Below are 13,569 nucleotides of genomic sequence, written 5' to 3' on the forward strand. Positions count from 1 at the left end.
CTTTGTTTTACAGATCTAGGCTTAGAGAGGTCAAGTGATTTTTTTTCCTGCTACTAAGTCAGTAGGTGGTGGGGCTGAATTTCAAACACAGGTCTGTCAGGCCTTGAATCCCAGCCAAGACACTATCTCCATTCCACATCTATAGCCTTAAGAGCCAATCTGGCCCAGGGCTCTCTCCAGGGTTGGATGAGGTCTCTTCAAATACTGAGATTCTAAGTCACAAAGTAGAGCACACAAAAGAATGAGCACTTCCTTCACCTTTTTGACCCAAAGACCTGCTACTGAATTTTGTCTTCATGTGCCTGAAGTATCATTTTCACACATCCTCAGAAAGGCAACTCACTGTTGGGGGTGATAACCTCTAGACTTTCGGCTGAGGCAGGTGATTAAACTCCTAATTCTTGCTGGTAGGATTTGAATTTGATGCAATGGTTCATAAGTAAATGAAAAATTAGTGAAGTTTTACAATGTTGTTATGGACTTTATGTGAGAGTTGATTGTTTCACATATCCTTATAAAACAAGTTGGAGATGGCGGAGGATGATTACATCATGCACCCTGTGCTACCCACAGAGATGAAGCCTTCTTTAATGCTTGAGATACTTCCTGATGCTCCCCTCAGGACAGCCCAATGTTAAGATTTTATTTTGTTCCTATAATAGGTGTAGAGGAAAAAACAAGGAAGAAGGCAGGGAAACTTATTAGCCCAACTAGTTGTACTACCATTCCTGGTAATGATAAGCGATTAATGTCAGAGAAGAGCACCAAAACTTACAGAAAAGGCCTATTTGGCTTAGGTACTAAATAAATAAACCAGTTCCACATTTCTTGGATGGCTGGCAAAGGTTTTGTCACCAATAGCAACTCCCCCATCCAACTTGCTCTGCTTATATGAGTTGTCAGATTCTGTCCCAGCCCCAAGCTACCTAAGGAGGAGGAGCTGGGCTGTGTCCACTGCTCATTTATAACTAACTCCGAGTGAGGGGGAGGGACAGGCAGGGTTGCCTCCTGCACAAGCTGCTTGCCTAACTTATATCCACAAATGCCTTGGAAGCAGCAGGCTGACTGCATCCTTCTCATCACATTCCTGGGTGTGTCTGGGCTGGCTGGTGCAGTTACCAGAACATACCACATTGGGATTGTGGAAGAATACTGGGACTATGTACCCCAAGGGAAGAACATTATTACTGGGAAAAGTTTCACAGAAGACAAGTGAGTGAACATGGGGTCCCCATAGATTCCCAGATTTGGCTTCCTTTTCACTAGACATGGGGAAGATTATATTATTTGGGGGGTTATAATGGGGGCAAGTTGATCTAAATCAACAGGGTGAGGGGTGGTACTTGCTTGGAAAACCCTAACCTGGGTGAGTGTGTAGTTTGGAAGAGATATTCTTAACTCCACCTATTTGTTGGGCCTTCTATTCACAGCCTTTTATGGGAAGAGCCATGAACACAACCAAGTGTTTGAATAATGGCTAATTCTATAAATGGACAATTTTCGCTAGACCCCACTAGTAACTTCAAGGGGGTTCCAGATTCAGTTTATTTTTTAAAAGAATGGCAATCCTTGGAATGAAAATTTGAAACTTTAAAGAATTCTTCACTCTTAAAACAGAGTGTTTTCTTACTTTTTATTTTTGGAATGAAATATCATCATTGGAAATATTAGTAAGTATGTTATAGGTAGTTACATCTTCTTTTTGCTTTGCAATGTTTAAAAAAAAGACAATTACAATAGGTTCAGCCACTGTTTTAAGAACTTCCTTGAGTCTACTACAAATGGCTTTTTTTTTACTGGTGAGAGCCTTATTTCAGCCCCAACTCATTCAATCTGAGAGCAATATCCTATCCCCAGAGCCCATGGCATAGCTGGGTGATATGGTTATAGAATGTTCTATATCCCTGGTTTTTTATTTTTCCAGCAAATAGCCCTTGCTTCCCATTCCCCTTGAAGAGTCCAGTGTCTTATATCTCTTATTTGTTCTCTGGAGCTCCTACTGAAGTCCCCCCCCCTGGCTTCAATAGTTCTCATGCATATGTTCAACTTTGTGCTTCTTAGACCATCTTTTGAGATGTTCTGGTAACCACTGTTGGATATTCAGATGCTTGCTTTGCTCCTAATAGATAAACCCCATTGAGTTCAACATCCAAGTTCCATTTTTCTAAAGATGCGGTTAGTTGATAAGATTCAGGACAGCAGAGGGTCTGCCAACAAAGGTGGCAGAGTCAGGTCCCCCTGCCCTGGGGAAAGACCAAAGATCCAGTTGGCTTGGACACACAACTTCCAGGTTATGCCACAAAGGTGATATAGTCATAGTTTGTTTTCTGTTTTTTTTTTTAAAGAAGGATGATGTTTGCTCCAGCCCAGCTGCCAAAAAAAAGGACTTCTCCTTAAGTTTTTACCAGGAAATTTCATGTCCACAGGCTATTTCCAAAGAAAGTTCTTGACTTCTTTGAATCCCTCATGTGCTGACCATTGGTGATCTTTGCTGTGAAAAATGGAAATGATATTGAAATGCTACTCTAACTGCTAGTGTCCTTCCCTAGAAATAGAGCCCTGCCATTCTCAAAAAATAATCAATAGAAAACAGTCGTGGTGAGCAGCTGTTGCATGCCAGACTATCCAAGACGTGTGTATTGCATGTAATATGTTCCTTAAGCTCAAGTGATATTGGACTACTTTTCTACGTGCTTGAGTAAAAAATGAATTCTATCTTTTTCTTAAAATATCCATGTCAGTATTCTTTATTTTTTATTCTTACACAGGAATTCCATTAGAGATTTTTAATTCATTGTTGCTTGTACATGTTATTATTCCCATTTTACAAGCCAGGAACTGAGGTTCCAGTAAATATTTGCCATATATCCATGAAACTTGTTTCTTGGCAAAGGTGATCCTTTCCTGCTGAATTAAACTCAGCTTTGAGAAAACCAGAGGTTCCAGTAATAAGAAGTTTCTAGAAAGATCCAGTCTTACCAAAGGCAGGTTTAGTCCACTTACCAGTCTTCTCTGAGAGACATTGAAAATGATCACTGGTGTTAGCTATCAAACTGGTTATCTATCCATTTGGAAACCCACAATATTCAGTACTTGAAAAACTCAAATATTAGAATATTATTTCCGCAAAGCTGAGTGTAGGTAGAAGTTGTGGGCTCACTTTTCAGCTGTAAGACAGTGTTTTGAAGTAAGTACCAAAAAATGTATGAAAATAGTTATGGTGAAAAAGAAAAAGAAAAAAAACCACGACTAAAACAGAATTTGATATCAGATTAGAGTGAGTGGCTTAACCAGTGTTGTGGTTCTTTGCAAGAGGTCTCCTGCCTTTTAGGGAAAGCTAGCATATTAGACATTGGATTTGGATGCCAAAGTCCCCACATGTTCCCTTCTGGTGTGTAAAGGGACGGTATTAATGCAGGGTGACTCCTGACTCTTGAAAGGGGAGCCTGGGTGGGTGTGCAATGTATTTTGGTTTGTATCTTGTATCAACAATTATTTCAGGAAGTGTTGCTAGTGTGGCCAGTGGCCCAGAGCAAGTCCCTAAGAAGGTGCAGTTGTGGTTGTCTGCCAATCCTTGTTTGAAGACCACAGGACACGTGTCTCAAGTGCTACCATCCAGAGGTATCACAGTTATCACATTGTGGGACATGTATGGAATTCAGTATAAGTGCTCTACAAGGTGTCATTTTCCTAGGAGCAAGGAGTCACCTTGGATTTTGTGACCATGCTTGTCACTCAGCTTCCCGTAGAATGGGTAGGTAGCGTTTCTGAGGACAGTCTGCTATTTCAGATGTTCAGAATCATACCAATGCCTGATATTTAGAGGTCCAAGAAAGCCAGGTTCCCAGTATGCCACCACAAGCAGAAAGAGGAATCAGGAGACCTGACTTCTAGTCCTTGCTCTGACCTCAACTTGCTGTGTAACCTTGAGCATGTTACATAGTCTCTCTGAACATCATTTTCTTTAATTTGTATGACAAGGGAGTTGAAATATAATCCCTAAAGGCACTTGGCAAAAATTAGGGGAATAGAAAGGTGAGTGTCAGTTTCAGTGATGTAAAAAGACTTGCAAACGAAATTAGGCAGCAATAAGAGCCTAATAACTCCTAATTCACAAGGATGATAATGGAAGTGAGTTGAAATCATTTTACTGAGACACTACAGCAGTCAGTTGGTGCTATTTAACTTTCCAATTTGGTACCTTTGCCTGATCATAGGGTTCAAAAATATAATTGAGATTATATGCCTGATAGTTTCTAGGAAGTATAAGATATAGGAGTTATATTCTATTTAGAAATATTTTTCCTGATGAAAATATTCCCCCTCCTTTCCTGCTGTGCTTAATGGGGACACATAGCTGCTTTGATTTGCTTAGGGATGGTGTCAGCATTTGATCCATTCATGCCAGTCCTGCTAGAGCTCATAAAGCACTTAATGAAGGTGTGGTTGTGCTTCTGTGGTAAGGCCTGGTCTTTATGGAACCAGAGTGGTATCACCTTGTTTAAAGCCACAATTCTCGCCAAAGCCCTCATTAGGCAACCAACACGTGCAGGCTTTTTCTTTCCAGTGAAACACAGAGGTTTTTGTGGGCACTAACTCACAGGCAAAACCACACTTGGACATGAGTGCAGCTGACAACTACTCAAACCCCAAATCTGTAGGGTCAGATAAGGGAGCTGACCCAACCACCTCACTATGCCAGCCCAGCTGATGGCAAAGGGTTTTGAGCATCCCCTGGGAACAGGCTTTAGGATGGGTGCAAAGGAGAGACCCATATGTCTATCTGAAAGAGCCAACTGAAGGGAAGCAGGTGTGAAAAGAGAGAGATTTTTGTAAGCTTTGTAAAGGGAAAGATTTCATCGTATTAGAGCTCAGTCTTAGACAGATAGTGACTTTCGAATCTCAACTTTTATCTTATCAGCAGAAAAAAAAATCACGTGTTGGGCCTGATATCCTGTGAATCTCCTGGGGTTGCTGTTGTTCCCTGTATCATTTAGTGATTGCTTTTGGATGTCAGTAGCACAAGAATAGATCACTTAAACAAATTAGGGTTTTGTAAGCTCTTTTAAAAGAAATCCAGATGTTGGCAATCCAAGGCTGGTAGGACAGCGGATATGACAGGACTTCAGGGGCCTTAAAAACTTTGGATTCACCGTTCTTAGCATGTGATTTCACTCCTCTCAGAAGTTCATGGTCATAGGATGTCTGTTGGAAATCCAGCCCTCATGTGTATGTTCCAGGAGGGAAGAAGGAAGAGAAAAGGTAGAAGGAGCACAGTTCCTGCTGCATCAGCCCTTTAAAGGGTTCTCATGGAAACTCACTCAACCAATTCTATTTATATATCATTGGATACTCCCAGCTACAAAAGGGACTTGAAAATATAGTTTCCAGTTATGTGCTTTTTGGCCTGAATAACAGCAGGATTTAATTCTGTTACTAAGAAAGAAGAGGGGCATGAATGTTGCAAAGTAGCCTGCAGCCCCTGCCACCTTCCCCTACCTCAGTTCTCTCTGTTTCCCATTCTTCAAGAACACCCTCTTGGTCCCCTTCACCTCCAGACATTGGGGCCCAAGAAAACACACAGACAGCATTGATTGCTAGTGGTCATTGAGTCCTCACTATGTTCCAGTCAGCTTAAAAGCTTTCCATGCCATGCGGAGGAATGAGATATCATCTGCCCCGGTCAGGGGAATCAGGAGACCCAGAGTGGGTTTTCTCAGCCAGGTGCAGACCAGCAGTAGTCTAGCAGATGCCAAGGAAGCCTGGCTTGCTGGTGGACGTGGGGCTCTGGTATCAATGGACAAGTTTAGAACTCTTGTTCCTCTTACTAAGCAAGTAATTGAATCTCCCTTTGATTAATTTTCTCACCAGTAAAGTAGGAATAACGATAGTCTTTGCTTGGTGGTGGGGGGCAGGGGTGGGTGGGTGTGTATGAGTTTCCTGTGACCACTGTAACAAATTATCACTGGGTGGCTTAAAACAATAGAATGCATTCTTTCCCAGTTCTAGAGGCCAGAAGTCTGAAGGGAAGGTGTCAGTGGGGCCACACTCCCTCTAGAGGCTCTGAAGGAGGAGCCATTCATTGCCTATTCCAGCTTCTAGTAACTGCTGGCAATCCTTGGCTTGAGGACGGGGCAACACCCCAAACTCTGCCTCCGTTTTTGTATCACCTTCTCTTCTATGTGTGTCTAATCCCTGTTAAAAGAATACTTTTGGTGGCATTTAGGACCTATCCAGATAATCCAGGATTATTTCATCTCAAAATCCATAACATAATCGCATCTACAAAGGCCCTTTTTCCAAATGAGGGATGTGGATTTGTCTTTGGAAGTCAGTATCAGCCCATCAGATAAGTATCAAAGGTGATGCCTGGCCCTGGGTAGCACACGAGAAATGTCAGTCATTGTGGTATCTCTCCTATCTCAAGGGTTTCTCAGAGAGCAAGAGCTCTGTGGGAAAGACACTTCAAATGGTCACATTTGCCTCTTTTCTAATTAGAGCTTTGCCAGAAATAATCATTACTCCCATGACTCCCGTTGATTTAGCACCCACTATCCAGACACTGTGCTCCACATCTTGTCTCATTTACACCCTGTGATGGCTGTCATGGTCACCAGCCGACAGCCAAGGAAACTGCGGTTCAGGGAAGCTAAGACACTTCCCCAAGATCTCACATCAAGTGGGGCAGTTGGGATTCAAGCTCATTGTCTTTTCTCTTTACTGTGTGAATTTGCTTTTAATATCCCTCATGTGTGTTCTGAGGAGCTCTGTGGAAATGAAGTGGGAGAAGGAAGAACTTGAGACTTAGGTCATGCCAGGGAACCAGGGTGAGAAAACGTGAATAGAAGCACATCACTTAGATGGGACGGCTTTGAAATAATAATCTAATTAGGGAGGGTGTGGGTGCACCTGAGTTGCAAGGTATAATTACCATCTCCACCCTTCTCTTTGCCGAGTGCTCACTTGTCTCAATCTGGCCCTATTTTCTCCTCTGTGAAAAATGTCCCTTCTCAAGCTCAGACAACAGTTGCTTGCCTGTATTGTGACTATAATGATCTCACAGGTTTGCCCTGACCATACCTCTGCTGATGTTACTTTGAAGCTCATTCTCACCCTGTTCTCCTCCAACACACATATACACACACACTCATTCAGCTGTATATGGTATACTTGCCACTTAATATAGAAAACTGAATATTGCTGTTTATTCTTCAATGCATATGTTTTGTCCTTCCAACCAGATGGTAAGTCTTTTGAGAGCAGGATTGAGATTCACACATCTTGGCCCCAGGTTTTACTTTTTTATTTTTTATTTTTGGGCCCAGGTTTTAGATTAATTTCTCATATACAGCAAAGGTTCGACAATTGCTCAATAGTTGAAAGGATGAGGTGGGGGAGGGGAGGAATTCCACTACAAGATCTGGGTTGTTGAGAACAAAGGATATGTCAAGGTGCACGCCCCCTGTGAGCTAAAAAATCCTTGGAATCTAACCTGGAGTCCACCTCTGCACTGGTTAGATGATCCCCAAGGGTAGGTTCATTCCCACAATGGTTCATCTCACCTGATTTTGGAAGGTGTCTCTTTTCACAGTACTGCCTCTAGCCTTGACAACGTGAACACGTTTTGTTCTTAAAGCAGTTGCTAATGTGACACTTCCTGCTCAACCTTCATAGCAAGGAAGTGGTACCCACTCAGTTTGAGTCAAAATGTTAGAATGTGTGATGGGGATGAGCCTGAGAGGTAGTGATTGCTCAGTCCTTCACAGTGGGGACTTCCTGTGGCTGCAATACAAACAGTATACAACCCACCAGCGCAAGCATTCTAATGCATGCACTCTAGCTACACCTCGGGCTGTTTCCTGTGAATGGCTTCCTGGAAGTCACCCCTTGCTTTGTTTGGGGGCAAGATTTGCATCTTTTAGAACTCATAGGAGCTGGAGTTTCTGATCTACTCTTACAAATGCATCAGGTTTTCTTAGTGGTGATTGGCTGCATAGACACCAAAAAGGCTGCTTTCTGTTTCTACTTCCATTTCTTCCCTGCCTTTTCTACTTTCAGTAGTCCCTGTGGTTTCAAATAGTTAATATGATTTCAGATAGTTCTTATGGTTTTTGTGCTCAGTGCTATAGAAATGTGATTTGCAAACTTGCATCCACATCAGCACTGTATTAGGGAGAATAAGTCAGGTTGTGCTAGAATTACAGATAACCCCCAAACCTCACAGACTTCACACCACACAGATGTGTTTCTCACTCATTGGGTTTCCTTCAGGGCCATATAACTGCAGGACACCTGAGCATACTAGCAAGACAGGCTGCTGAGATCTTAAGGATTCACTGTCTTCACTGGAGGCTCCCCCTGCAGCGGAGGAAGTCAGGGGGCCCTGCAATTAAATGTACTAGCTCAGAAGTGGCACATGTCATTTGCACTCATGGGCCATTTGCCGAAATCTCATGGCCCCGCCTAACTGCAAAAGTTCTTTGCCTTCCCCTTCTGCTGTGAGGAAAGACGAATATGAATGGGCAAGCACTGGAAAGCTCTGCAGAAAGAATTATTTAGTGATAAGAAACATGTAGAAGCCACAGTCCCGATTACAGAAAGTCAGACTCTGAAAGCCCTGAAATGGGGCCTGGGGACCTAAATCTGGGGCAAATGTTCCAGATAATTCTGATAGAATTAGTATATATGTGGACATTTGGTAAAAAGCAAAAGATGTGTATGACCTGAAGAGAAACCAGAGTATACATATGTGAACATTTCAGAGCCACTGCATGAGTAAACTTCACCCCTTCTTGGGGTGACTACTGGCTGTTTAGGTGATAGGAGTGATATACATGCAAAATAATTCAATCTATACTCAGTGCTAAGACACACAGCGTATGCAATAAGAGCTGTAAGATATCAGCAAACAGTTCCCCTCCCTCCTCTGCTTGCCTCTTGTTTGGGAGGCTCTGCCAGACAATTTATGATAAAGAACTTTCACTCAGTGTGCATTTGCCTGTGTGTTTACTCGTGTGTGTGTGTGTGTGTGTGTGTGTGTGTGTGTGTGTGTTGGAAGACTAGAGTACAGAAGTGAGAGGCTCAGATGTTCAGCAGTACTTTCGATGTGCCATTGGGAATATGTGGTTGGGAATGCAAAAATACTGTTTTGTATCCATGGTTGGTTGGATCTACAGATGTGAAACCCAAGAATACAAAGAACCAGCTTTATTTATTGAAAACAGTCTGCATGTAAGTGGATCCACACAGTTCAAATGTGTGTTGTTCAAGGGTCAGTTGCATTATCTGATGATGCCTTGGTCCAGGGTAGAGTTTGTGGCTACAAGAAAATATCCAATGAACATTGTTCCAGAAATTCATCCAGCATCTTTATCAGCTTTGGTTTGCTGGGCTTGCCTTCCAGAGACTGTTTTCTTTATCCCAGGGACCTGCTGTCAAGTAGGGTATAAAGCTGTCTTGCCTTTTTATAATTTATAAACTAAAGCTTACAGCACAAAAAAAAATTAAAAAGAAAATTTAAATGGAACATAGCATGGTTTTAAAGTTTAAAAGTGATTCCTTCACAATGTTATTACTTTTCGCTTTAATCAGCTGAGGCATCCAGCCTACCCCAGACCACCTAATACAATCATAGGACATGGTCAGACTTGTCAGCAACAAAGCCCCTCTTGATGAGCACAGCCTTGGTCTCAGAGGTGGGAGAGCTTCCAGGAGTCCTTAGCAGAGCCAGATTAGGACATGGGCAGCTGGGTCTCAGCTCTAAAGGGCACTAGAACATCACAGGATGCTAGAGGTATTGCTGGGGGGTCAAAAATCACTGGAAATGACACTGAAGGAGGAGAAAAAAGACAACTTCCAGGACTTCACTAAGGTGAGTATTATATGTGGTTGGAAAGAATCACCTGCTTGAAATGGAGTTTGGGAGGTGGAAGGAGGAGACCCCAGATATGTGTTCAAGTATTAACAGGTGGTCACGAAAATCCCTTCCAAGAAGGATTGGTCCTGTGAACTGTAAGATGGGATCCCTCTTGTGACCAAGGGAAGGTGAGGACCGCCAAAACCAGGCCACTTTCTCCTCGCCACAGCACTCAGTCTTTCCTCCAAATTAGAGGTGAACAAGTTTTTGGGTTTTTGTTTTTGTTTTGTTTTTTTTGACAAATATCAGTTGGGGGCACATATTAATTACCTGCCCAGAGCACCAGATCACCAGTCTTCCCAGGCACCCACACGTGTCAGGCCTGCCCCATTCCATCAGTTGGCCAGGCCTGGATCACGAGGCCTCCCTCCACAATATCTGAGGGGACCCGATGTCTCATGGTTAGGCTGAGTCACTTGCTCATCACTGGAACTGTGGGTGGAGCCCCCTCCGAAGCACTTAGCATGAGAATGGGGAAGGTGTGCTCTCAGATCAAAGAAGAGCGTGGGCACTGACTTGGCAAAACTCCAAAGTGTCTACTGTATCAACCCTTTCCCTATCACTGCTTGGGTAACTCCTCTTTGCTCTTTGAGACCATATTTAGGCACTACTTCCTCTGGGAAACCTCCCCTGATCTGTCCTCCACCTCAGATTAGGTGCCGCACAACATAATCTGTGTTCTCATGACTCACTCTTCTAGAAAGAGAGCTCCTTCAAGGCTTTGCCTTTTCTCTCTGTATCCCAGGACTGAGCACAAGTCTTGACATAAAGTTTGTGGGGTGACCAAGAGGGAATGCACGCATGAGTATGTGCAGGAGTGCGTACGAGAGCAGGACTTGCCTCTCACCCGAAGGGGTACACAGCTACATTAGGGTGGCTGCTGCACCCAGGAGTCGTGGAGCTTTTATTCAAGCAGGATCCAGTACTTCCAGGGTAGGAGCCCTGTGCTAAGCACACAGACTGAGAGTGGGGAAGGGAGTTCCACTTTGCCAGGAGAAGATTGTGTGGCCCCCTCACCCTGACATCTCTGAAGTGATGTCACCAGTGCTTCTATCATCTCAAGCACACAGGCCCCGGGCTGAGTGTCCCCTTCACCCTGGGTTCCCAGGAGGGCATCCAGTCACATCAAATTTTAGAATACTGTTTTTTTCCCATCTGCCCCTTATTTCTATTGCAAAACTATACCCATCCCCATCTCCGCTGCTCTCCTGACAGCCTCCTGGTCCCTCACCTTTGCTTTCCCCTTCGCCTGACTCCTCTAAAACTTGCACACCACTGTCATGAGGATGGCCCTTAAATACTGATTATCATGTCACCACTTTGTGAAAAACTTCCATGAGTCCTCAGTATGTCCATAATAAATCCTCAATTCTTCAACCTGGAATGGAAGCTCATGGTCAGTCTTTTTCCCAGGTGTTACGCGTATCCATACTTCTCACAGCTCCCCTTCTAGACCCAGTTCCAGCTTGTAACCTGGCCCCCCATACTATGTGTACTGCTTCTCTCTCATTGCTTCTGTTCTGTACCTGCTTCGTGTCCTCATTCTTCCACTTTTTATCTAATCCTATTTCTCCTTAATTTCTGCATTTCTCACAAGGTGTTTTCTGACCTCTTCAACCCACAGCAATCTTTTCCTTCTCTGAACGAATATATTCCTAGAAAATGTGAGCCTATATCTGTTGCATGAACCACTCAATTGGTACTTAATTAAATACTGCTCTCTGCAGTTCCTTAATGTTTCCATGACTAGATCAAGAACTCTTTTGTATCCCTCCACGGCACCTAGCAAAGTACTGGGAATTCAGTAAGTGCATATTAAGTGTTGGTCAAACAGAAAAAGCAAAGGAGAGGTGTTGAACAAAAGACAGCAAGGGGACAGCATGACTTTAGTCTTTGGTTCTATTTTAATTTGGTTGTTAATACTATTTTTGCCTTTTGGCTTGTCACTTAACTCTCTTAGCCTGTTTCCTCATCAGTAAATTGAAGATAATCTTACCCTCTCTACAGTGGTCATAGAGTTATGCTGAACACTAAATAAGAAATCGTATGTGCATGTACTGTATGACCTGTTAGGGTATGTCATTAAGATTTTTCTTTTAATTTTAATTTTAAAATAATTTTCTTCTTACTTTTAGACTTGCAACTTTATTTCTCGAGAGAGGGCCAAACAGGATAGGTGGTCTTTACAAAAAGGCTGTTTACAGACACTACACAGATGAGACCTATGCCACAGAGATCCCCAAACCGCCCTGGCTTGGATTCCTGGGCCCCATCTTGAGGGCTGAAGTGGGCGATGTGATTGTCATCCATTTAAAGAACTTTGCTTCCCGACCTTATTCTTTGCATCCACACGGTGTTTTCTACAACAAAGATTCAGAAGGTAAATATCTACCCTGTGTTATTGGTGGCCTATCTCTATTTCATAAGTAAGGCAACTGCCAGTTACAGTGAAAGGGATCCTAAGAACACAATGATTACCTGCTTTCATTCAGCTTCTCCCAGTCTCCTTCTCTCCCCATCTCCAACTGGTCCTCCTTCTCTTTCTCTTCTTCCTTTCCTGTCCCTTATTTCCACCCTCTCTTCTTTCTCACTCCTGCTGATGTTGAGACAGAACTGGGGGCTGAACCCCCTTGGCACAAGCACCACCATGCCCGCAGCAGCACATTAACTTTCATCCTTGTCAATCACTCGTGACTGGGTGGTACCATGGGTAAAGCGGGCACACACCAACAGGTTCCAGGTCCTGGCACCACTAACGGCCTTGGCTGTGGGGAGGGTGTCTCAGGGTGAGGCCCCCTGAGATCTCAACTTCCCTGCCTAAAGTTGCTGCCTTTAGTGCTTCCTTTCTGAAATGCCTCTGCCTTCTTATGTGCACGGCCAGAGCTTCAGTGATGCAGTTTCTTGAGTCGTCCCTAATTTTTTTAATTTTAAGCAATATTCTTAGACTTTCAGTATAAAAGTATTTCTCAGATTTCAGGAGTTTTTTGCCCTTTTCTTCCATTTGAAGTGTGCAGCAAAACTCTTGGTCCCAAATATGATTCTTTTGAGTAGTTGAAAATGAGCACACAAACTATGCCAGATAAACTTTGAAGAGACTTTTATAAATATAAGGAATATCTATTGATGCATTTTCCTTAATATAGTTGTGTAAAAGTATTATTTACACTGTAGGTAGAATGTAAAGATGTACCATGATAGCTGTGGCTTTTTAAATATAGAAAAAATAAGGGTATCTATGAATCTTTAATTTTGCCTATCCCTTCATGTATTTCTGGGAAGCATACCTCACCACCAATATATGATTTACTTCTTGCCACAAGTATGTATGTTCTTACCACCAATATTTTAAAAGGTTTGTCTTCATTCATAAACCTTCCATTGAATATCCACCAGGTGTCAGAAACTGACTCTCAGTCCTTCCAGAAAAAAAGATGAATGAGTCATAGGCTCTAATTGAAAATCAATGTCTATAAATGTAAGGGTTTAATTTCAGGGATCTTAATTCCCTTCCACTGATATATTATATATGCTTTTTCTTATACCAATCTCATACTATCTGGATTACTATAGATTTATAGTAAGTTTTTAAATTGCGTAGTATAAGTCCTTCAACTTTGTTCTCCTTTTCAAGACTTTTTAGTATTACATTTCCA

General features: G+C 42.7%; 1 protein-coding gene across 1 annotated transcript in view; it reads left to right on the forward strand.

The window, feature by feature from the left end:
- The first annotated feature begins 1,042 nt into the window (after positions 1–1,042).
- The window catches only part of HEPHL1 (hephaestin like 1), a 64,465-nt gene continuing 51,938 nt past the window's right edge, over positions 1,043–13,569 (forward strand). The window contains exons 1-2 of the mRNA XM_028516540.2: positions 1,043–1,212; positions 12,052–12,296. Of these exons, the coding sequence (XP_028372341.1) occupies positions 1,043–1,212; positions 12,052–12,296 (415 nt within the window). The remainder of the gene's footprint in view (positions 1,213–12,051; positions 12,297–13,569) is intronic.

Source organism: Phyllostomus discolor, chromosome 6 (genome assembly GCF_004126475.2).
Source record: "Phyllostomus discolor isolate MPI-MPIP mPhyDis1 chromosome 6, mPhyDis1.pri.v3, whole genome shotgun sequence".
Lineage (NCBI taxonomy): Eukaryota > Metazoa > Chordata > Mammalia > Chiroptera > Phyllostomidae > Phyllostomus > Phyllostomus discolor.